Here is a 23,856-nt window from a genome sequence, read left to right on the forward strand (position 1 = left end):
CTGTGACAGCCCAAACTTCCTCTTTTGTGACCCTCCCTTTGTTTTTTGGGACGACTCCTTCCTTCAGGAGCCCAGATAGTTTTTTTTAGAGCCCAACTGTCTTTTGGAGTTTGGCTTTTTTGGGGATACCCCAATTTACAAAAGTAAACTGAAGTAAAGAGTTGTCATTATTGTATCCACTGCCTATATGCCTAATATGGGAGCCCAGTTTCTTCTGAAGGCTTCAGACTGTTTCTTGTGATTTAGATTTAGAATAGTTTACGTATAAATGAATATTTAAAACTCTCATTTTAAAACAAAGTCAGTTGAAGACGGTGTTTTCAATCAAGACAGGGAGTTAACGTACTCCTGAGAGGAATGAAGGACATGTTTAAAACATTACCATATCATTGTTAAATGCATATTTGCTTCGCTAAGATGGATGGTTTGACCAGGAGCCAGAGCTCATCAGCAAAGAGTCGATTTCTGATATTCGTCAGCCTGGTGAAGAGTTTGTAGAAGTCATTGTGGGTGGACGCTTCCATAGTTTAAACTGTATGTACCGCTGATGTCTTGTGTCCAGTGTATGGATGTTTGGATGTTAATTGTGGAATTCAATCGTTGATAAGTACTATTTAATATTAAGTTTTAAGAAGTTGTGCATGTTGTGCGACTTTAGGAAAACACAGATAGATAGATAGATGATAGAATATCAAAAACATGTCTCTTCTTTTGCTTGCAAATAACTTTATGTTTTAATATAATTTACAGTTATTTACATTAATCAATAAATATCAAAACATCTTTCTCACACTCTCTTTTTCTCTCTGTCAGTCATTCAGGATCCAGTTACAGACGGCAGTTTCAGAGCTTTTTATTGGTCACTAAGTTGTCTGCTAACAAGCTTCTCTGGCCAATGGGAACTCTTTGCTGCCTGCTGATTAGCTGTGTAAAAAGTTTTCTACTTCTTCTACCTCTGCTCTGTCTTATCTCTCCTCCTGTCTCCTCCTCTCCTCCCTTGCTCTCTCACTATTGCTGCTGTCCATCTTTGTTGATGACATTTTTGAAGAGTGTGAGCAGCGGTCTCTGGCTGCGTTCGTCCCAGCTCTTCATGAAGCCGCCGTAGCGTTTGCTCGCCGGCGGGCCGCTCCAGCGAAAGTGCTTCATCTTGTAGGAACCATCTTTCTTCTCCTGGAGGAGCTGCTTCTGCTCCTCCTCCTCCTCCGCCATCACCTCCTGAGCCTTCTCCTCCTCCTCTGCTGCTGCTGCTGCTGCCAGCAACTCATTGGCCAGCTCCCGCCTCCTCATCTCTCCGGGGAAAACCTCGGCTGATTCCTCCTCCACGCCGTTAGAGGTGTAGACTTTGACGGGGCGGCGCTTTCGGCCAACGGGCTTCCCCCAGCGAAAGTGCTCCATTGAGTAGGAGCGCTTGGATTGAGGAGAGGAGGAGGAGGAGGAGGAAGGGAGGATGAAGGAGGAGGAAGAGGAGGGGTCTGGCAGAGGGGGAGGTTGCAGGTGGGCGTTTCCGGGGATGACGGGCTTCTCGGCGGTGAGATCAGAGTGACAGAGCTGGATACACTCCTGCACGAGGAGAAGGTAGGAAACACGATAAATGACTTTATTTTTCTCTTAAAAGTGTCCTTAAAAAAAAAGAAGAAAAAAAACTGACTTTATTGACCACTAGGATGAAAGAAATGCTTTCATTAAAAATTTCAACACTTAAAATAACAAAATATTATCCACAGAGAATCATAATGAATCTGACTGTAGTTGAATTCTACTGTAGGAAGTTTAGTTGACTTTATTGTTACCATCATGCTGCTGTCAGAGTTCAGCTCTTGACAGCTCGGATGCTCCCAGCACTGACTGACAGCTCCTCTGGACCCGCCCACAACCACCACAGCCACCAATAACCACACAGGACACATTCTCCTGCCGGCCAATCAGAGACAGAGACACACGAAAACACATTCAGATACTGAAGCAAAAAGAAAGAGATTAAACGGTCTTTTCTGTCGTCTTTTGTTATGTTTTTTAGTATTTTTAACTTAGTTTTATTCTTGAATTATTATACATAAATGTATGATAAAGATAAAATATGCATAATATGTATGATATTAAATACAATATACATAAAACTAGTGTAAATTAGCAGTGTTTTACATAATACATGTATAATATATATGATATACACACTATACAATAATAATATGTAGTCTACACAAATATTTATTCATATATGTTCTAAAATTATTTTACATATAATACTTTGTTTTATCTTTTTTCCACTAACTTTTTTTCTGTATTTACTGCAATTTACAGCAACACAACAGCACCTTTGATTGTATTGATAGTAGTAGTAGTTATGCATTTAACTATATATTATACTGCATTATATATTGCTTATAGTTTAATTATATTAATATCCTTATATATGGTGCATTTATAGTATTTATAGTACATGCAGCATGACTACCTGTATGTAGGAGATAGAAGGACTTGAACAAGTCAGTATTTAACAGGAATTCATGCAATACGTGACACATTATTTTTACATTTTATTTATATTTTTATATGAATAATATTTATATTTGCAGAATTTATTTGTTTAGCCTAAGGTATTGTAATGTATATAATGTATTTAGCCTTTACATTTCCTTTCTGTAATGCCTTTAATTTTCCATTTTTTAAATTTATTTAATCAAAAACATTTCCTAGTTTTTTTTAAGGGTAATCTAATTCTTACTTCCTACTTCCTTTAACTTCATATTCTTTGCAGTTATACTTTACTTTATGTGATCTCCTCTGCTTCTAATTACTTAATCTTGTCTTTTATGTTACAAAAATGTGCAATGTAATTTACAAAAGATGCTAGATACATGAAATTCTGTTATTTATAATACTAAACTACCACTACTACCATCAATAATGATAATAATAATAATGACGGCTATTATTTACAATTTGGTTATAATAAATCCATTTTGTAAATTATTTTTTAAAATAACTGCATTATTAATTAAATATTTATTAAATAATACATATTATTAGTTTTAAAAGAATATGTAGAGTTAATGATAATGAAGATTCTCACCACACTGTCCTGTCTCTTTGTCTCTCTTCTTCTTTCTCTTATTGCTGTTGTTTTCTCGTCGTTCGACCGTCTGGTGGAGACTTCGTTGTTTCTCTCCTCTTCTGTCACTCCGACCAGTCGGCCAACTTTTATATTCTGTCAGCCAAGGACACACACACACACACACACACACATACAGATACCGACGTCACCAACGTTCATTCATGCCCGTAAGCACACACCAATGCATGAAAATGGACAATCAATGAAATATCATCCTCCTCCTCTTCCCTGACACACACACACAGTCTCCAACCAAAACTCTGTAACTCCAAAGGCTGAACTTTAAAGCAAATAACATTCATTCATTCATTCATGTTCAGTTTTGGGTTCACAATAATTTATCAAACAGAAATTTTTGAAAATGTTTCTTAATTCTTGCTTTTTCCATCTGTTGTATGTCTGTTGTTGTATCTTAATTTCATTTGCCATTTTTAAAGGACTTTGATTATATAATGGTTTTGTCCTTTTAGCTTTTCTTGGTATTACAGGGACTAATTGGACAAAAACTTTGATAACCAACCAAAATTTGAACAATGCCACCCTTCAATTGGGCTTAAACATAAATAAAAAATAAAAACCCAACGAAAATGATGACAAGGTTTTCCTGTGATGAAAGTGAATAACAAACCATATAAATCTTCATTCACTGCCTCACTGCTGCTGTTGTGCGTTAAATGTCAGCCGGCAGATTTGGCAGATTAACACCAAACCGGCATGTCGTCAGTGGAGGGAAGACGGGATTCAAACCTGCGGGTTAAGGTGTACAGTTACACACATACACACCTGCTGCATCATCTCCCCTTTGTCTGAACCCTCAGTGTCTCTAATGATGAATCTGCACAGGGTTTATCTCATTTAATGGACCACTGGGGAAAGGTGAAGAGTATGGTGCTCATTTTTAGGGCTCTATGTCCACCTGGAACTTCTTTAAAGGTTGAACGTTATGAAGACGTTTTCTTTATGATTCTATTCTCACCAGGAGCTTCTCTTTAAGGCTCTGGGTCCATTAGGAGCTTCTCTTTAAGGCTCTGCGTCAACTAAGAAGTTTACTTTAAGGGTTTTTATTCATCAGGAGCTTCTCTTTAAGGCTTTGCGTCAACTAAGAAGTTTACTTTAAGGGTTTTTATTCATCAGGAGCTTCTCTTTAAGGCTCCACGTCAACTAAGAAGTTTACTTTAAGGGTTTTTGTCCATCAGGAGCCTCTCTTCAAGGCTCCACGTCCATCAGGAGCTTCTCTTTAAGGCTCCACGTCAACTAAGAAGTTTACTTTAAGGGTTTTTGTCCATCAGGAGCCTCTCTTCAAGGCTCCACGTCCATCAGGAGCCTCTCTTTAAAGCTCTATGTAAACTAAGAAGTTAACTTAAAGGATTTCTATCCATCAGAAACCTCTTTAAGGTTCTACGTCGATCAGAAGCCTTTCTTTAAGGCTCTTTGTCCACCAGGAGCCTCTCTTTAAGCCTCTATGTCCAGCAAGAAGTTTTCTTTATGGCTCTACAACCATCAGAAGCCTCTCTTTAAGGCTCCATTAGGAGCCTCTCTTTAAGGCTCTGGGTCCATTAGGAGCCTCTCTTTAAGGCTCTGGGTCCATTAGGAGCCTCTCTTTAAAGCTCTATGTAAACTAAGAAGTTAACTTAAAGGGTTTCTATCCATCAGAAACCTCTTTAAGGTTCTACGTCCATCAGAAACCTTTCTTTAAGCCTCTATGTCCAGCAAGAAGTTTTCTTATTGGCTTTACATCCACTAATAAATTCTTTTTAAAACGCTGGTAAAACATTGGCTTTAAGGTGATACGTCTGCTACAGGGTTTTCTTTAAGGCTCTATATCCAATAAGAGCCTCGCTACAAAGCTCTTCATCCATGAGGAACCTCTTTTTGAGTCTCTGCACCCACTAAGAATTTTCTTTAAAGCTCTTCTTTAAGACTCTGTCTGCTCAGACATTTTCTTTAAGGCTGTATGTCCACTAGGAGCCCCCCCTTAAGGCTCTGCATCCACTTGGAGCTTCTTTTTAAGACTCTACAAATACTATAAGCCTTTTTGAGGCTGTATGTCCACTAAGAAAGCTTATGTCCACTAGGAGCCTCTCTTTAAGGCTCTATGTCCACCTGGGACCTCTTTAAGGCTCAATGTCTACAAAAAAGTTTTCTTTAAGGCTCTTTGTCTGCCAAGGCATTTTCTTTAAGGCTCTTTAATGTTTTTTTAAGGTTCTGTGTCCACAAAGAGCCTCTCTTTTTCTTCTTCTCTATTTCTGCTGAGAAATTTTCTTTAAGGCTCTATATAAGGCTATATGTCCACTAAGAAGTTTTCTTGATGCCTCTGTCCCCTAGAGCCTCCCTGAAAAGCTCTAAGTCCTCTTTGAAAGTGCCTCTCTTTAGAGTCTATTTCCACCTTCCCTTAAAAATGTTTTAATTAGAATTAGAATCCTCTGTGTAGAAACCTTGTTAATTTGTGCCCTTACATATAATATTCTTCCTTATTTTGTTCCTGAAGTTTTTAAATATATTAGTTTAATCTGTAGAAACAAATTCTGATGGTTTCATGTTGTTTCTTGATGCTCTAAAAAATTTATAGTAAAATATATCTAAAAAAAAATGTCAGTAACAGAAAAAGAAACTCATTTTAATTTAGTCTTGAGAAAAAGATTTTGTCCTGCAGTCAGATCATGTTCATTAGAATAAAAGTGCCTCAGTGTTAAATAGATGAAATATTGTAAAACTGAGGCTTTGGATGGATGGATTATATAAAATGTTTTCTGTCATAGCTATTTCTGAACTGAAGCTTCAGTACTTGAGTCAGTCATAGTAAAGTCATTTCTCTAAAAGGGTATTTTTTGTTGTTTATCTAATGGAACAAATTGAGCAGCATCTGGAGGCAGGCAGGTAAATATAAACCCATTAGCCTGCTCTCACAACCTTGAGCCTCCATTCAATCCATTACAAACAAACACACACACACACACACACACACACACACACACACACACACATATGTTCAGGAAGAAAGAGGTAATGGCATGATGAAGCAAAAGTCAGACAAGCTGGACTCAAAGCAAAGACGTTTTAATGACACATTATCAGAAGTGGATGCACTTCATTCACCAGCTGCAGTCATTAAATTCAATCTATCTTTCTCTCTTTCTAACAATTATATGAATGTTGTGTCACAGCTACTCTGATGTTCATGTTTTACTCTAATAAAAACCTTAAATAAATAATGACACGCTTTTGCAAATTTAGCACCACTACTGGTAAAGTGTTCAGAATAGCTAAATGAATAAATGGATAAAATTATTAAAAGGTAAATGTAGATGGTGAAAATGATATAAAATGTCTTATTTGTTAAAAAAATAAGTGATGAGTCATGACCAAAAGTATGTGGACAGCTGGACAAATATGAGTTTAACATGTAAAAGAAGACCAATAAATAGTTTTGTACATGTAGACAGAGACAGATCTAAATTGACACAGCAAAGGAAATAGAGTAAATAAATAAAAAGAATAATGGGAACAAAATACAAAACTGAATATAATCATATAACACAATACCAAAATAAATACAAAAAAAAATGTCAGATTATTGTATTATGGTACTGTTTTTTTTCTAAATAAATAATATAATAAAAATATATTCAGTGATTAAAGGAAATTACAAAATTCTAGGTAAGGTAAGATATTGTTTTGTTTTTTAAATTTCCATATGCAAAAAGAATTGATGAAGTATAATAATAGTATTTAGGATCACTTAATGTCCTTGCCAAAAAGGTGTAAATACAGTCAATTTTAAAGATCAGAGAACACAAATATTATTATTTGTGTTGAAAAAACATCACCAAATTGTTTCAATAAACTACAGTAAAACCTTTAAAATCTTTAATTTTTCATTAAAATAAAGACTTTATACAACTATTCAGGAGTACTCAGATCCTTTTCTGCAGTAAAAGTACCAATAAAGCAATGTAAAAATACTCCATTACAGTAAAAGTCCTGTTTGAAAAAATCCTCCTACAGTAAAAGTACATAAGTATTATGAGCTTGATGTAGTTAAAGTATTGCAGTAAAAGTACATAAGTATTATGAGCTTGATGTAGTTAAAGTATTTCAGTAAAAGTACATAAGTATTATGAGCTTGATGTAGTTAAAGTATTGCAGTAAAAGTACATAAGTATTATGAGCTTGATGTAGTTAAAGTATTGCAGTAAAAGTAGTGGTTTGGTCCCTCTGACTGATATATTATTATATATGACATCATTAGATTATTAATAGTGAAGCATCAGTGTTAGAGCAGCATGTTACTGTTGTAGCTGCTGGAGGTGGAGCTAGTTTACACTACTTTATATACAGTTAGCTAGTTTAGTCCAGTGGTTCCCAACCTAGGGGTGGGGCCCCTCCAAAGGGTCAGCAGATAAATCTGAGGGGTGGTGAGATGATTAATGGGAGAGGAAAGAAGAAAAAACAAAGTTCTGATACACAAATCTGTTTTCAGTTTTTGGACTTTTTCTCTAATCTTTGATTTTTGCTGAAATATTGGATCATTTGAACATTTATTGAAATGAAAGCATGTGAGAAGTTTAGAGGGAAAAATCACTATTTGGTGGAGCTGTTAACAACTCATAGACATGTGAAATGTGACCACGACTACACACTGCTTTTTGTAAGACGTCAAAAGCCAAAAAGGTTGGAAACCACTGACATCTTGTGTCCAGCAGTTAAACCTCTGAATAAAATATATTTGTATATTTATAGATTCTGGACATTTTAATGAGGGAGGGAGGAGATGTAATTTTAAGGATTTAACAAGATAATTGAACAGGCACAGACACATTCACAGAGTATTTTATATACATCTTAAAACATATCTGGAGGGGATCTTTAATCTTTAAATAACTTTTTTTCTTTTTCATCCTGACTGCTGAAGGTCAGACAGGATGATATTTTTATAAAGTGGTGCCTGTGTGTCACAAACACAGAGATTTAAACATGTTTTAGCTGCACACAAATCCCCTCAGCCCATTGCACTCTGACACAAAGTAAAACACTAATAAAACTGTTCTGTATCTTTGGCACCATTAAAATGGCATTTTCTATTGTGAAGAATAAAAACAAAAACGTGAATGATTGAAATGGAAAAGAGAAAATTAGATTTATATGTTAAGGCTGAGATCTGTCCAGAAGCTGTTTACAGCACCTGGTATCCCCAGGCGGGCTACCATCCAGGTACTAACCAGACCCGACCCTGCTTAGTTTCTGAGATCAGGTGTGGTTTTTTTTTCTATCTTTTATTATCAAAAATACAAAAATCCAGTTTTATGTACAGTCCTTACAAAGATATATTCACAAATAATAATACAAAATCAAACAAGAAAACAGGATTTCTTAAACTTGTGTTGAAATCAATTCTTAAATGAACACATATCAAATACAAGAAAACAGACTGAGAACAAATAAAAACAAAAACAACAAAATTAACCTTTTTTTTTTAGAAAAAATCAAAATTAAAAAATCCAAACAGGATCAGTGCTAAACAAAACAATAAAATCCCATTTAAGCTCTCCTATATAAAGGGAAACCCTATTGATATACAATCAATAACAATAATAACTGAACTGAAAAGCACATCAGGTACTATAATCACTCATTAACATAAATAGATTCTAAGTGACTTTTAAAGCGTTGGATAAAGTAAAAAAAACAAACAAACAAAACAAAAAACAATAATCTTAAACAATATTCATTTTCATGTATCATATTTCATTCATTATTCTTTTTTTCCTTGTAATGACCGCTGTTATCATCTAGGAGTTGGTATCTGTCTCTAATCTGTGTCTCTTCCCTGCAGGTGACTAATTGCAGTAACTCAGCACCTGCTGACGTTACTTAAACCACAGCTGTAGTTTCTCTCTCTGCTCTCCCCTCCAGTTGGTTGGTTTAGTTATGTTGCTTTAGTTGTTTATTTTGCTTACCTACACACACACACACACACAACACACACACACCCATGATTCATGAATCATGCACCTCATACTGATCTCACTGATCTACACATCCCATACTTTATATATTTAGTTTCAGCTTTAATTTGATTTAATTTGGTCAAATTTGGTTATTTTGCTTAATAAAGTTTGTTTAAACATTTGTTTAAATGTTTTCCATGGTGTGGTCTCCCTTTCTGTTGTGACTTCCTGAGCCGGGTCATAACATCCTTTGTCTCACGATACCAGACAGTCGGAGATCTCCACCTACTGAAGTCTGAGGATTTCTAAATGCACAGTCGTTGCTGTCCTGAACAATACTGAAGTCCTATGTTAACATTTAAAGTTGGATCATATATTTTACTGATAATCTTTCTAGTTAACAATCTCGTAAATCAGATAGATATATAAAGTGTACTTTCATTATATGTATAAATTGTATAAATTTAATTTATTGCAAATATATACTTTTAAATCTATTTTATGTCCCTCTTTTTATGTTTTATAAAGAACTCAAAACTGCATTTTTAATAATAATAATTTAGATTAATTTTATTACTCAATTTTGTTTACACTTTTTAGACAACAGTATGCTATAACTACAACTAATACTACTACTTCTTACATGCTGTTCATTTTTATGTTATAAAATATTTATACTGTTATTGTGTCAGTATTTGTTTTATCTTTTAAAATATCTATACAGTATGTGTAGTGTATTACTGTTATTTTTTTGCCATATGACATAACCTTAAAATTATAAATCTAATGTTAGTAGAGTTCAGTTTAATAAACACTGCCCTCCAGTGGTCAGAGTGAAGAACTGCAACACTTTATACAGGACATCACAGTGATTGTCTGTGACTTTTGAATGAAGGTTTAACAGTTTTGTTTTGATTTCTTAGGCACTATCTTTGAAATTAAAGGCTATTTTAGAAAAAACTCTACACAGTTTACCTGTGGCCTATTTATAGTGCTCATGCTCTGATTTGTAAGTGAACTCAAAGTAAAAGTGTTTTCACACGTGTCAGTGTGGAAAGGCAATTGGAAAAATAGTGCAGCAATGTAGAGACCAATGTTTACAGTTTTGCTAGAAGTGTGTTAATGAACTGTAAACTGAATGTATAGCAGTGAGTTGTGTTTACAGTTTAAAATGCAGCAAAAAATATGTTATAAAATTACAAACTAGGTATAAAGCAGAGAACATGCATTCAGTTTGGCACACCTGGTAAATGCATTGGCTACAAGTGTTAATGCTTCAAGAATCACTGTTGGTGTTTAAGCTGTAATTGAAATTGAAAAACTGTAATTGTAGCTAATGTTAGGTCATGTTAGTTATGCTACTTTAACTTGACATTATGTTATATTTCAGTTCTGTTTGAAATGAATGAGTCTTTTCCTGTGATGCAGCGTGTATTGTGGTAAGATGTTATAGTTGTGAAATGAAGCCATTTTAATGACTGATAAACTGTCATAACTCAAATGGCGGATGGGTTATTCATGCCAGTTATTGAATATTAATATAAATTTAGTTAATTGTTTTCTGAATTTTACTGTTACACATGCAAGTAGATCTCTTATGTTTTTACCTAAATTTGCTTTTTGTAATTCATGTTCTGCAATAATAAAGTTAAATCCATCATGCTCATGAATGTTTAGTAGTAGTTTGAACAGTTAATTAGGTTAAGTTCCTTAACTCTGAGGGTGTTTTGAAAACTACAGTGTGTTTGTTCTGATCTGAATCAGTGAATAATTTGGTACACTTCTTGGTTCGGAGACCTTTGGAGAACTTTACAAAATCTAGATCCAAACCAAAAGAAAGAGTAAAATGGTCTAATAAACAATTCAAGTGTGTCAAAACCAGTAGCTCAGGATGTTAGAGAGCTGCTTGGAAGTTTTCAGGATCTAGTTTTGTGTTCCAGGTGAATTTTGTGGTCCATTGTCCTCTTCAGAGTGAAAATCTTTCAGACACTGCTCCACCTTTTTCTGACCAGGTAGCTAAAGGTGTTGGAGTACAGTTTGGAAGTTTTACATTTGTGGGTTCAATAATCAGGTAGTTCAATGAGTTTTTAAGTCAGATGAAACATGGATTTCAGATATGGCCATGGGTGCTCTGGTGAGGAATCGTCATCTTCATCTGCCGTAGATATCAATACCACTGCCAAGTTCAAATTGAACTGTTTAAAAAGCACTTTGAACTTGACTGACAGTGTAGGAGTAGTTTACTGTGATTGGAGTTTCTCCTGTGACGGACACCTCATATGGCCCATCACATTTTAGTAAAGAAAAGAAAATTCATCCGCTGACTTCAAAGCTATGCTTCTAAGTAACAAGTAACAGGAACCTTCATAGAAATGTAGTGAAGTCAAAAGTACAATATTTGTCCTTCAAATGTAATAGAGTAAAAGTCGTACGTTTCCAAAAAAGTTAATACTCAAGTAAAGTACAGATACTCAAAAAATGTACTTAAGTACAGTACTCAAGTAAACTAATCAACTAATTTTAAAGTCAGACACACTGAGAAAAGACTGAAAAGTTCTAAGAACCTATGATCAGTGCAGCAATGCAGGTGGCTCAGTGGGTTAGAAGGCTGCTCTGGAAGTTTTGAGGTTCTGGGTTCGATCCTCACTGAATTTTGAAGTCCAACATCAAGCGGACAGACTAACTGTGACAAAAACTATCAAAGCAACAGAGATCCAATGGTTCATCAAGTAGGGCATCTTCCTGGAGACTCTGAGGTTGTGGGTTCAATCCCCAGTTGCTACTTTTAAAGTCAGAAATTCAAAAGTAAAGACTGAAAAGCTCTAAGAAACTGCAATCAGTGTGGTAGTCCAGGTGGCTCAGGGGGTTAGAAGACTACTCTGGAAGTTTTGAGGTTGTGGGTTCAATCCCTGCTGAGTTTTAAAGTCCAACATCCAAAGTGAAGATTTAAAAGTGCCCGGAGAAATGCTCTCAGTGTGAAGGGGACTCAGTGGCGTGGTGGGTTTGTTCGCGACCGTAAGGCGTCAGCGATGCAGCGTCTGGTTCAAATCCGCCCGTTGTCAGGACCTGGATCATCAAATGTCCAATCCTGCAGAGGCGGGGTCGGGGGGGGGCCGTGTCCTCCCCCGATGTTTCAGAGAGGTGGTAGCAGAGGGTTATGGGACGGGAAACCATGAGCAGCTGATGTTTTACTCAAGTTGAGACGAATGTTTTTAAAAATGTTGGAAGAGACTTACTTACTTAGAAACACATAATAATGACAGTGGTAGCCACTTTAATGATACTGTTAAGAAACTTACACGTTTTATGTATATATTCACATACCTGATATGGGTGTGATTGTCTGTTTTTTCACTTTCTTTCATTTGATTTGATTGATTCTGTGGGGGGTGGGGTCACTAACTTAATCAGTAAGTAGCCATCACCTATATAGGGAGGCAGTTGAGTTTTTTTTTTTTTTTTTTTTGGGGGGGGGGGGGGTTCATACTATAGTGTATTGGGAAACTTACGTGTGTGTGTGTGTCACGTAATTGTATGTGGATGTTAATTGATTGATTGTCAGATTTGAATTGTTTTAATTGAGACACTAACTCAGAGCAGCCTGCAGGGGGCAGCATATGTGCTCTGCCATCTTTTTAAAGAGTTTATTTTAGTTTTGACAATAACTTTTGTCCTCAATCAGGAATCGAACCAATGATCCTCCAATGCTACAATTGCAAGAACTCATCCTACTGAGCTATACCTTACTATGAACACCTGTGTGCTCGTTCTCCTATTTCTGTTTCCATCAGAAGAAGATCAACAGTAAAGAATGAGAGCCTCATCTGAACAAGGTTTCGAACCAACACTAAGTCTGTTGTGATTCCTCCTTATACAGGAGATGAACAAACTCTGCGTGCATATCCTAATGAGCTATACCTACCTGCAAGCACCTCAGTGCTTGTTCTCCTATTTCTGCTTTTTCTGAGAAGAACATCAACAGTAAAGAATTAGAGCAGTGCCCAAGCAAAGACTCAAACCAACAATCTTTTGCCCCAGTAGTTGCAAGCACTCATCCTCCTGAACTATATCTCTCTACAAACACTTGTGCTCGTTCTCCTATTTCTGTTTCTTCTGAGAAGAAGCTCAACAGTAAAGAATGAGAGAAGCCCAAACGAGGATTTGAACTAACATTAAGTCTGTCATGACTGCACCATGTAAACAGCTGATCCTGTTGAGCTATTTCTCCTGACCAGCTGTGGCATGTTCATCCTCCTATTTCATGTGTTTTATCAGAAGGTCAACAGTAAAGTAAGAAAGATCCTGCACCAAGAAGCAAACCAACCTGTGATTACTCAGGTGTTCTTTTAGCAACCTGCTCATTGTCCTGAGCTAAATTTGCCCTTGTAAAGTCAGGTGTTCGTTCTCCTATTTCTTTTGTTTAATGAGAAGACGATAAACAGTAAAGGATTGAACCAACATTACATAAGTCAGGTGTTTCTGCTCATCCTACTGAGCTATTTGTCAGTACAGTAATTCATCTGTTTGTCCTACTATTTATTTTTTCTAACAAGAAGAAGGTCAAGAGCAAAGACTGAGAGCAGTCCATTAAAGAGGACGGAACCAGCATCAAGCTGATGAGAGTTTTACCAGCTCATCCTCCTGAGCTATAATATTAAAGACTGTGAGTAGATTTCTAACAAGGTAGTTGAGTGTTTTGTTTTTTTCCCTCTTATTTGAGGGTGGGGGGGGGGTGTCTTATTCAACGACCTGTTTTTTTTTTTTTAAATTATATTGTAATCAGTTTAGAAATGTAGATGTTTTTATGTGTGTGTAACATACTGGATGTTTTTAATTGATTAGATTTATTGACGCATTGACTCAGAGCAGCCTGCAGGGGGCAGCCTCTGCTGTCTTTTTAAAGACTTTGCTTTAGTTTTGACCATAAATTATCCTCAAACAGCAATTGAACCAATGATCCTCAGACTAATTTTAAGTGCTCATCTTTTGGAGTTATACCTACCTATAAACAGCTATGTGCTGGATCTCCTATTTTTGTTTTTATCTGAGAAGAAGATCAACAGTAAAGATTGAGAGCAGTGCCTGAACAAGGATTTAAAACAACATTTAATCTGTCATGATTCCACCATGTAAGCAGCTCATCCTGTTGAGCTATTCCTCCTGACAAGAGCTGCAACTTGTTCAACCTGTGATTTCTCATCTCTACTGTTCTCATAAGAAACTACAAAGTGAAAAAAGAAAAAGTCATCTGTGTTATTATTGAACTCATGATCTGCTCATTTGTTTCCTTTTGGGGATCTACTGGACACCAGTCCTCTTCTCTAACCATTACACCAGTCCAAGTGTCCACCCCTTCGTGTCTTTTTCACTGTGCTGTAAAACCAGAGGATGCACTGGAGAAAAAAACAAAACAAGAAAAGATCAAACCCATGATCTCCAAACTTCCAGACAGTCCTCTGACAGTCTGAGCTATCAGGTCTGAGGTGTTGGGACCTGTTTCTTGAAGGTTTCAAGTCATTTATCTGGAGGTTTCACTTCAAAATTTACTTGCTGTCATGAGGATCAGACCAACAGCCACAAACCTACCAACTGGTCCCTTATCAGTTTGATGCATGTACCTTGTTTATCAGAGCCTTTCAGTCAGTCTTTCTATGTACATCAGACTTGAAAACTCTGCTGAGGATTGAACCCACAATCTCAAAACTTTAAAGTGAGCTTCTAACACCCAGTGATACAGTCTTTATTTATAAAAGCTCTTGAGTCGCGGTCCTAGACAATGAGCTTCTTATTTAGAGATGCTCACTTATTCCTTTTGACATTGGACTTCAAAATGCAGAGGTCACCTGTGGATCGAACCCACGTCCTCAAAACTTTCAACAATAGTCTTAACAGCTTGAGCTACAGATACATTTATAACTTGTTTCAATCTTTCTGTGTACACTGGACTTTAAAATTCACCTGACAATTGAACCCACAACCTTCCAAAATCCAGATCAATCCTCTAACACCCTGAGTCAACAAACTTTCAAATCCCAAACATAGTTGTACCTGTGGGAACATTGGTTCTAATCATTTCTATCTGAATCAATATGGAGTTATCAATAGTTATTTTATGATGTGCCAGGAGAGTGTTGTAATAATGAGGAAAGATGAATAATAATGATGAGTATGAAATAAAAACTCTTTATTCACAGACAGACAGAAAAAATGTTTACTACAGTTCAGAAAGTCAAAGCAATGTTCAAATAAAGTGATTGATATAATCATTTTGAAACTTTGATAGTTAATTGTTTATTTATATATCTAAAACATGAATCTATCTGTAAATCATCAATATTAGTTTATCAGATCATCAGCGGGATAATCAAACTACCACCAACCAAGTAAAATCAATGTCAAAGAAAATAATCAGCACAAAAATCACGTTACAGTTCTGGTGATAATCAATCCCACAGTATTTCCTCGTAAGCACCTCCTATATATCCCCTCATGTTCTGCTGATACAGATAGTACTTGGTATTAACTTCTGGTATGTACAGTATATATGTATATAGACCATATAACAATACATATGTGTATATATATGACTGACAAACCATGTCGGGTTTAGACACTGCATTTACAAGCAGTGAGAGATCAGGTTGGTACTAAATAACATGATAAAGTTTCTCTAACAGGAGGAGACTCTCCTTCCTACAGAGAACACAGAGAGACTGAGGATTCAGACCAGTCAGGCCAGAACCCAAACCCAGCATACAGAGCCTGAGTAAATGTGGTGTTGAAGGTGTGGAGTTGGATCAGTGTGTCAGAGGAGACTCTGTAGAAGGACAGAGTGCCAGCAGGACAGTCCACATACACTGCTACTCTGTTAGTGACAGAGGAGGAGGAGGAAGAGGGGATGAATGTAATTCTGTTATTGTAACAGACAGAGTAACGACTATTTGAGCAATTCAGATTCCAGGACTGATCATTCTTTCCAAACACACAGTCATCACTGTCTCCTCTCCTGCTTATTCCTCTGTAAGTCACTGATAAAGAAACATTTCCTCTCCACTCAACCTCCCAGTAACAGCGACCAGTCAGATCATTTCTACACAGCAGCTGAGAACAGAAGTCAAATCTGTCTGGATGATCCGGATATGACTGCTCCTCCCACACATATGTCACCTTCCTGTTGTTGTCAGACAGTTTGAGCTCTCTGTTTGCTGTGTTTGGATCCAGTGTGAGTTCACAGAAATCTGACGAAGAGAACGAGACACAATACAGCTGCAGTTATTGATCTATCATCTGTTTGATGACATCATCTCCATCCTCAGTAGGATGTGAATGAGTGATGTCACAGTTTAAAGTTTGTTTTGTTTTCATGAATCAAATGAAAAACACACTTACACTTCCTCAGACCTGGTGTCAACCATCGGACTCCAGAAGGCTTCAGCCTGAAAGGAGGGGGAGGGTCAGAGCAGCACGTTCTCTTTCAGCATGCAAACATGGACGTTACATCGCTCTAGTCTACTGTTTTATTATTCTCAAGGATTCAGTTGAGATGTATGATCAGCTCTGACAGAGAAAATGTTTCCAGCTCTTCCTCCTCCATCAGACATTGTCTCTCCATACCTGAGAGTGTCTAATTTCCAGTGTGGATCCTCAAGTCCAGGAGACAGCAGCTTCTCTCCTGACTCTCCTGTATGATTGTAGCTCAGGTCAAGCTCTCTCAGATGGGAGGGGTTGGAGCTCCGAGCTGAGGCCAGAGAAGCACAGCCTTCCTCTGTGATCAGACATCCTGACAGGCTGCAGACACACAAAACAACACATGTCAGACAGACTGAGAGTACTGCTGTGTGCAGTCAGATACTAACTGACAAACTAAAAGATTAACTGAGCTCCAGAAAATTGAGCATCCAGCCAGATGGGAAAAGTCACCAGCTGAGGGATGATTCAACAGCATGTTTTTAACTCATCATTGTGATCTAAATGTTAAAAAAATATTTAAAAATGTTTATGTTTTGTTTAAATGTGTGCGCTTTTCATGTTTGGTATGTTGAAGTTTTTTTTAAACTAAACAAAATCAAAGAACCTCCTGCCATAAAATGTGACTTCAAAGTGGTTCATCAAAGTATCCACCAGACTGAGGCTGCTCTTTAGCCTGCAACTGGTGCTTGAGGAACCCCATGCGAAAGCTTGGCTGTCTAGGTACAACAGTTTTTAGACACATTTAGGAGAAATCTGTAAAATTATCTGTTGTATTTAATAATTCAACAACATAAGAAAAATCAACAAGAAGAAAACAATTTAAAAAATCTGCATGGAAAGTAATTCTCTAATGTTACATTGCTTTAATGTTTATCCTCTAACATGATTTAGATTTTAAATGGTGATCTGCTGAACAGTTTGATTAAATCTGACCTGAGAGTTTTCAGTTTACAGTGTGGACTTTCCAGTCCAGCAGACAGCAGCCTCACTCCTGAATCCTGCAGGTTGTTGTTACTCAAGTCAAGCTCTCTCAGACTAGAGGACTGGGAGCTGAGAACTGAGGACAGTGCTGCACAGCTTCTCTCTGAGAGATTACACAAACTCAGCCTGGAGAAAAAATAATGAACAAGAAAACAAATTATCTTTGTTTTAAAATGTTGAGTCTAGACTTTTGGTGATGCAGGATATTTGTTATGAACTTTGTTAGGAGCAGGTTTAGTGTTCAGCAGTAATTAATGATTGAAGATCATTATTAATTATTAAAATCAATAAATCTGATTAATACGAATTAATCATAATAGTGCACCACCTGTGGTCAGGGACCAATAACCAAACAGTGGCTATAGTGTCAAGAAGTGGTGTTCACTTAAAAATTTCAATATCAGAGACACATCAACATTCATAAGGTGAACAGTGAAGGTTTGAATCTGAGCACTGACTCTCGCAACCAGCCTTTAACAGAATATATATACAAATAATACCAAAACAACTTATCTTTAAGGCATAACAGAGTTTATTAATGTAAGCAATATCAATTAAGAATCAATAGCACCTCAATCAGTACACATCTATCATCCAACTGCAAACCAGTTGCAGGCTAGGCTTGCCATGGTTGTTGATGTTACTGGGGTTACATGGTGTTGGTACCCACACCGATTACATTACTTGCCCACTGCCCATACTGCAGTTTTGTTTTTTATCAAAAAACAAAAATTTGCTTCTGGTTCTAAGCGGTGGTCATCCTCTGGCTCATCCCCAGCTGTGTGCGCCACAGCCCAACTGTACACGGAGGATGACCCACTGGCAGCAGCCTGAGGCCTGCCGTCACTAACTTTTAAGTAAGGGGACGCTCTAATCTAAAAAGTCTAACGTTAAAGATCAAAGTAAGCACTCTACGTATGCGCATCATCAAGGAATATCTTATCTTGAAAATGTCGCTGTAACCCCATTACACCAGTATTGTCATGAGTTTATTAGTCGGTGGGAAAATTTCCTCACCATGGCATCCCTAGTGCAGGCCTGCTTTTGTCTTGTATGAGACCCAACATTTGTATTTGCTTCTCAGCACTGGTTAAAATCTTTGGAGACATTTGTGTTAAATGTGACAGAATTTGTGTTAAAAAGACATGTAATGATCTAAATCACATGATATCAAAGCAAAAATCAATTTCTCTATCTCAGCCAGAGTTCATACATGTGTGCGGTAAAATATGTGACGCTGGATCAAAGAAAGATAAGCTGGAAAATACATACATTTTCTTTCCTGTGAAAAATAAAATCTTGGTGGAAAACTTTTGCACTTCAGAAATCCTGGCATTAGAGAGGCTGATTAAATTTCATGAACTGAAGTGTAACTTGATCTCACCTGAGAGTTTTCAATGTACAGTGCGGACTCTCCAGCCCAACAGACAGCAGCTTCACTCCTGAATCCTGCAGGTTGTTGTTACTGAGATCCAGCTCTCTCAGACTAGAGGGCTGGGAGCTGAGAACTGAGGACAGAGCTTCACAGCTTCTCTCTGAGATGTTACAGCCACTCAGCCTGAAGAGGAAATAATTAACAAGAAGACAAATAATCTTTGTATGTAAATTTAACTATCTTTAATGTTGAATCAAGATTTAGGGATATAGAGGACAAACACAGATCTCAGTCTTCACTACAGCTAACGGAACCAACTGACCTACATTTTAATTTGGACCAAATATAGCAACACTAAATTTGCTCAGTTACACCAAAGTATCACCTCTATATCTGGATGGTAACCTGTGAGGAGTTGGTAAATTTGGTGTTATGTGATCTTGTTTTGAGACTGGCTGAAATCCCTCTTGTTCTATTCTAAAGATGCTGAAGATAAAACAGTTCATTGATGTTGAAGCAGGAATAAACAAACATGCAGTAATCTGATTCACACATCAAATCAAGCTTCTCTGTATTAGCCAGTGTTCATATCTCTTATATCTCAACTCATTTAAGACAAGCTGTAATCTGAATCTGACCTGAGAGTTTCCAGTGTACAGCATGGACTCTCCAGTCCAGCAGACAGCAGCTTCACTCCAGAATCCTGCAGGTTGTTGTTACTCAAGTCAAGCTCTCTCAGACTAGAGGACTGGGAGCTGAGAACTGAGGACAGTGCTGCACAGCTTCTCTCTGAGAGGTTACAGCCACTCAGCCTGGAGAGGAAATGATTAGCAGAAAAGGTATTTCCATTTGAATCAAAAACAGCACATGCAGCACTCTGAAATGGATAAAAATTCTAAACAATTACAGAGCTTTGTTGGAGGCTTTGACCACTGGCAGCAGCTTCAGAAGAGCCTCCTCTGATGCAGAGTATTTCTTCAGGTCAAACACATCCAGATCTTTTTCTGATGACAGTAAGATGAAGACCAGAGCTGACCACTGAGCAGGAGACAGTTTATCTGTGAAGAGACTTCCTGAACTCAGGTACTGTTGGATCTCCTCCACTAGAGAACCATCATTCAGTTCATTCAGACAGTGGAGCAGATTGATGCTTCTCTCTGCAGACAGATTCTCACTGATCTTCTTTTTGATGTACTCAACCGTTTTCTGATTGGTCTGTGAGCTACTTCCTGTATGTGTCAGCAGACCTCGTAGGAGACTCTGATTGATCTGCAGTGAAAGACCCAGGAGGAAGCGGAGGAACAAGTCCAGGTGTCCATTTCGACTCTGTAAGGCCTTATCCACAGCACTCTGGTAGAAACGCGTTGATTTGTTTCCGAACACTTCAGACCACCAGGATGTTGTTTGTTCTTCTGCCAGCAGATTGTCTCCAGAGTTGATGAATGTCAGATGGACATGAAGAGCAGCCAGAAACTCCTGAACACTCAGATGGATGAAGCAGAACACTGTTTCTGGAAACATCCCACATTCTTCCTCTTTAAAGACCTGTGTGAACACTCCTGAGTACACTGAGGCTGCTCTGATATCAATGCCACACTCTATCAGGTCTGATTCATAGAAGATCAGGTTTCCATTCTGCAGCTGCTCAAAAGCCAGTTTTCCCAGAGACTCAATCATCTTCCTGCTCTCTGGACCCCAGATTGGATCTGTCTCAGTTCCTCCATCATACTTGACATTCTTAAGTTTGGACTGAAGCATCACAAGGCGGAGGTACATCTCTGTCAGGGTCTCAGGCAGTTCTCCACTCTCACTGCTCTTCATGGTCCACTCCAGAACTGTAGCAGTGATCCAGCAGAAGACTGGGATGTGGCACATGATGTGGAGGCTTTGTGATGTCTTGATGTGGGAGATGATTCTGCTGGCCCACTTCTCATCTCTGAATCTCTTCCTGAAGTACTCCTCCTTCTGTGGGTCAGTGAACCCTCTGACCTCTGTCACCATGTCAACACACTCAGGAGGGATGTGATTGGCTGCTGCAGGTCGTGTGGTTATCCAGAGGTGAGCAGAGGGAAGCAGTCTCCCCCTGATGAGGTTTGTCAGCAGCACATCTACTGAGGTGGACTCTGTAACATCAGTCAGGATCTCATTGTTGTGGAAGTCCAGAGGAAGTCGACACTCATCCAGACCGTCAAAGATGAACACAACCTGGAACTCTTCAAACCTGCAGATTCCTGCTTCTTTGGTTTCAGTAAAGAAGTGATGAACAAGTTCCACCAAGCTGTACTTTTTCTCTTTCAGCACATTCAGCTCTCTGAAAGTGAATGGAAATGTGAAGTGTATGTCCTGGTTGGCTTTGCCCTCAGCCCAGTCCAGAGTGAACTTCTGTGTTAAGACTGTTTTCCCAATGCCAGCCACTCCCTTTGTAATCATGGTCCTGATTGGTTCATCTCTTCCAGGTGAGGCTTTAAAGATGTCTTTTTGTCTGACTGTTGTTTCTGGTCCGTCTGGTTTCCTGGATGTTGTTTCAATCTGTCTGACCTCATGTTTATCATTGACCTCTGCGGTCCCTCCCTCTGTGATGTAGAGCTCTGTGTAGATCTGATTCAGAAGAACCGACTGTCCTGGTTTTGGAATTCCTTCAAACACTCTGTGAAACCTTTTCTTCAGCTTGGTTTTGAATGTGTGTTGACATTTGACAAGAGTCCCTGAAAGAAGAAACAACAGAAACACATGAACTGAACTAACCTGAACCCTACAATGTAGATACAAAGCAAACTAATTTCCTCTGACTGACCTTCATTCTTGGTAATCTTCTTTAAAACCATCCTCATCACCATCAGAGAGTTTTCACTGTACTTTTGCACCATCAGATCCACTGTCTTCAGCCTGTCTGCATCCTCCAGTTGGCTCTTTTTAATGGCTTCAAATCCATCCAGTAATGCTTCCTTCTGCAGGAACCACTGGAAGTATTTCAGCTGCTCATTTGCCAAATCCTCCAACACTTCCAGCAACTCCAGCTCCATAGGCTTCTCCATCTCCCTGAAAACAGCTCATACTTCAATGATACATTTTTACTAAGACTGAATGAGCTTCAGTATATCGCATGTCATGATCATTTCAGTAGGGGTTCAGGGAGAACTAAGAAAAGCAAAAATGAACTCATGTGCTTTAATTCTCTTCTCCCTTTAATTTTCTCCTTTACCTTTCAACATGTTTAACAATGGTTTTAAGTACAAGTATAAGAGTTTTATTAGTGACACCACTCTGTATAAAGGGCAGAAGATGTTATTTGGCACTGGAAACTTTTAAAGGGATGTTAAAAAAAGCAGGTCAGCAGGCTGGAGAATGTGCATAAAAAGGTGATATTTATTAACAAAAATATTAACTAGAATGTGTCTTTCCTGAGGAAAATGCGATGTAATTACTGCTAGCTGATTAGACCGCCAGCTGCGGCTGCTGCTAGGTGCTGCCATCAGCTGCTGCTGCTACAAGCTGCACCTCTTGCAGCATTTTCTTTTAACATGTAGCGCCACCTGTGGGTGAAATTGTATGAAATGCTACAGGCTTTTTAAGCTGTCACATCTCTGATGATGAATGATGCACTGAGGAGATATGGTAATTTATGTGTATTAGACAATGCCTACAAATCTTTGGTAACCAATTACAGAGAAATGGTAGGAGGTATCTACCGACAAATACACAAAAATGGGTGTGCCCTATACTCATATTGATTTCAGCCAAGGAAACCACACTTGTGTGCAGCAATCACACAGTAACAATATTTTTTAATCAAACCATGAAACTGAGTGTCATATTGATTAGTATTGTTTGACATGCAGCACAAGATTTTATATGTTGCTAAAAGTCAGATAGTCCAGGAGCAGTGTTCTTTAAAATGGTCTCTGTTACTTACATGTGTAACAGTCTGTAGCAAGTCAGCAAGATGCATATTTATCTTCATCATTTGTTGAAATTAAAGTTTGGGATTCAGTTTAAAATGTTTAATGTTTAAAAAGACACACAATGGCATCCATCATGTAAATTATCCAGAGAAAAAGTTTTCTAGACAACTTAAAGGGGCTATATGTAAGAATTGTGAGGCAATTTACATGTATTCATTGTTTTTTTATTGCCAATGAGTGAACAGATTGTAACGTAACATAAAAAATGAGACCTTCCCCGACTTTCTCTGTTGCCTGTAACAGCCTGTGGACTAATTTCTATGAGAAGGACTCTGGCTATTTCTTCCGCAAAAATCTAAAGGATGTGACATGTGACACACTCTGGCCACACCACCTTGTTCCCCGGCCATAGTGTGTAACTCTCCCGCCACAGCATGTAGCTGCCCAGCCACAACTCACTGAGCCCACCGATGCTTAGTACACGGTTGGTAAACAAAGTTTGCCATTCGCAGGTTGGGTTTGGGCGGTTGATTAACACATAGTTTTGCGGGTTAGGTGGTGCGGATTGGCTCTAATAACAAATTGCCTATCATAAGAAACCAACATTAAAAAACACTGACCCGTGCATCACTACCAGCCACCAGCCACCAGCTACAGCACAGCAGGTGTGTGAGTGTGCATACATACAGCAGGGGAGAAGGGGCTGAGTGACTGGGAGTGAGAGATGTTTTGTTGAAACATGGCGCAAAACACAATGTTAGAGCTCTTTTATATTAAGAGAAGTGTAAGTGAGGAAAAAGACATCACCTGCAATAGTCTTGCGCCGCTGCTCACTTGCACTGATGGAGTGTGTGTACAACAGGATGCTGACTGCAGCTCACTTAACAGCCACTGGTGTCACCAATGAGAAGGAATTTCTGATTCTTACATATGGAACCCTTAATTTAAAGAGAGGAGGAGACAAGGTGAAAAGGAGCAGTGTCTGTGTGTGTGTTTGTGCATGCCGGTATGTTAGTGTGTCTTTGCATATATTGTGTTGGGGTGAGTGTGGGTGTGTGAGTGTGT

At 38.1% G+C, this 23,856-nt stretch overlaps 3 protein-coding genes across 3 annotated transcripts in view; all 3 read right to left on the reverse strand.

Moving 5' to 3' along the window:
- Positions 1–23,856, reverse strand: part of LOC121891678 (protein NLRC3-like) — a 1,105,688-nt gene that overhangs the window by 1,079,310 nt on the left and 2,522 nt on the right. The window lies entirely within an intron of this gene.
- Positions 806–1,907, reverse strand: pomca (proopiomelanocortin a). The gene is made up of 2 exons (XM_042404297.1): positions 1,791–1,907; positions 806–1,560 (listed from the first exon to the last, which is right to left on the reverse strand). Exons 1-2 carry the CDS (start codon positions 1,905–1,907, stop codon positions 1,009–1,011), a joined length of 669 nt encoding a protein of 222 aa, XP_042260231.1. The 3' UTR covers positions 806–1,008.
- LOC121892410 (NLR family CARD domain-containing protein 3-like) lies at positions 15,342–21,924 on the reverse strand. Its single transcript, XM_042405447.1, has 8 exons — positions 21,684–21,924; positions 19,797–21,594; positions 19,528–19,701; positions 18,899–19,072; positions 17,467–17,640; positions 16,678–16,851; positions 16,453–16,499; positions 15,342–16,301 (listed from the first exon to the last, which is right to left on the reverse strand). The coding sequence occupies exons 1-8, from the start codon at positions 21,922–21,924 to the stop codon at positions 15,757–15,759; spliced, it is 3,327 nt and encodes a 1,108-aa protein (XP_042261381.1). The 3' UTR covers positions 15,342–15,756.

The sequence above is a fragment of the Thunnus maccoyii genome, chromosome 24 (genome assembly GCF_910596095.1).
Source record: "Thunnus maccoyii chromosome 24, fThuMac1.1, whole genome shotgun sequence".
Classification (NCBI taxonomy): domain Eukaryota; kingdom Metazoa; phylum Chordata; class Actinopteri; order Scombriformes; family Scombridae; genus Thunnus; species Thunnus maccoyii.

Coding starts and splice junctions, on each gene's coding strand:
- pomca (XM_042404297.1), bottom strand. CDS start 1,907: ATGTGTCCTGTGTGGTTATTGGTGGCTGTGGTGGTTGTGGGCGGGTCC. Junction 1,561..1,790: donor ACTCTGACAGCAGCATGATG/GTAACAATAAAG, acceptor CTCCTCGTGCAG/GAGTGTATCCAGCTCTGTCA.
- LOC121892410 (XM_042405447.1), bottom strand. CDS start 21,924: ATGGAGAAGCCTATGGAGCTGGAGTTGCTGGAAGTGTTGGAGGATTTG. Junction 21,595..21,683: donor GAAGATTACCAAGAATGAAG/GTCAGTCAGAGG, acceptor TTCTTCTTTCAG/GGACTCTTGTCAAATGTCAA. Junction 17,641..18,898: donor TGTACATTGAAAACTCTCAG/GTGAGATCAAGT, acceptor TTTTTTCTCCAG/GCTGAGTTTGTGTAATCTCT.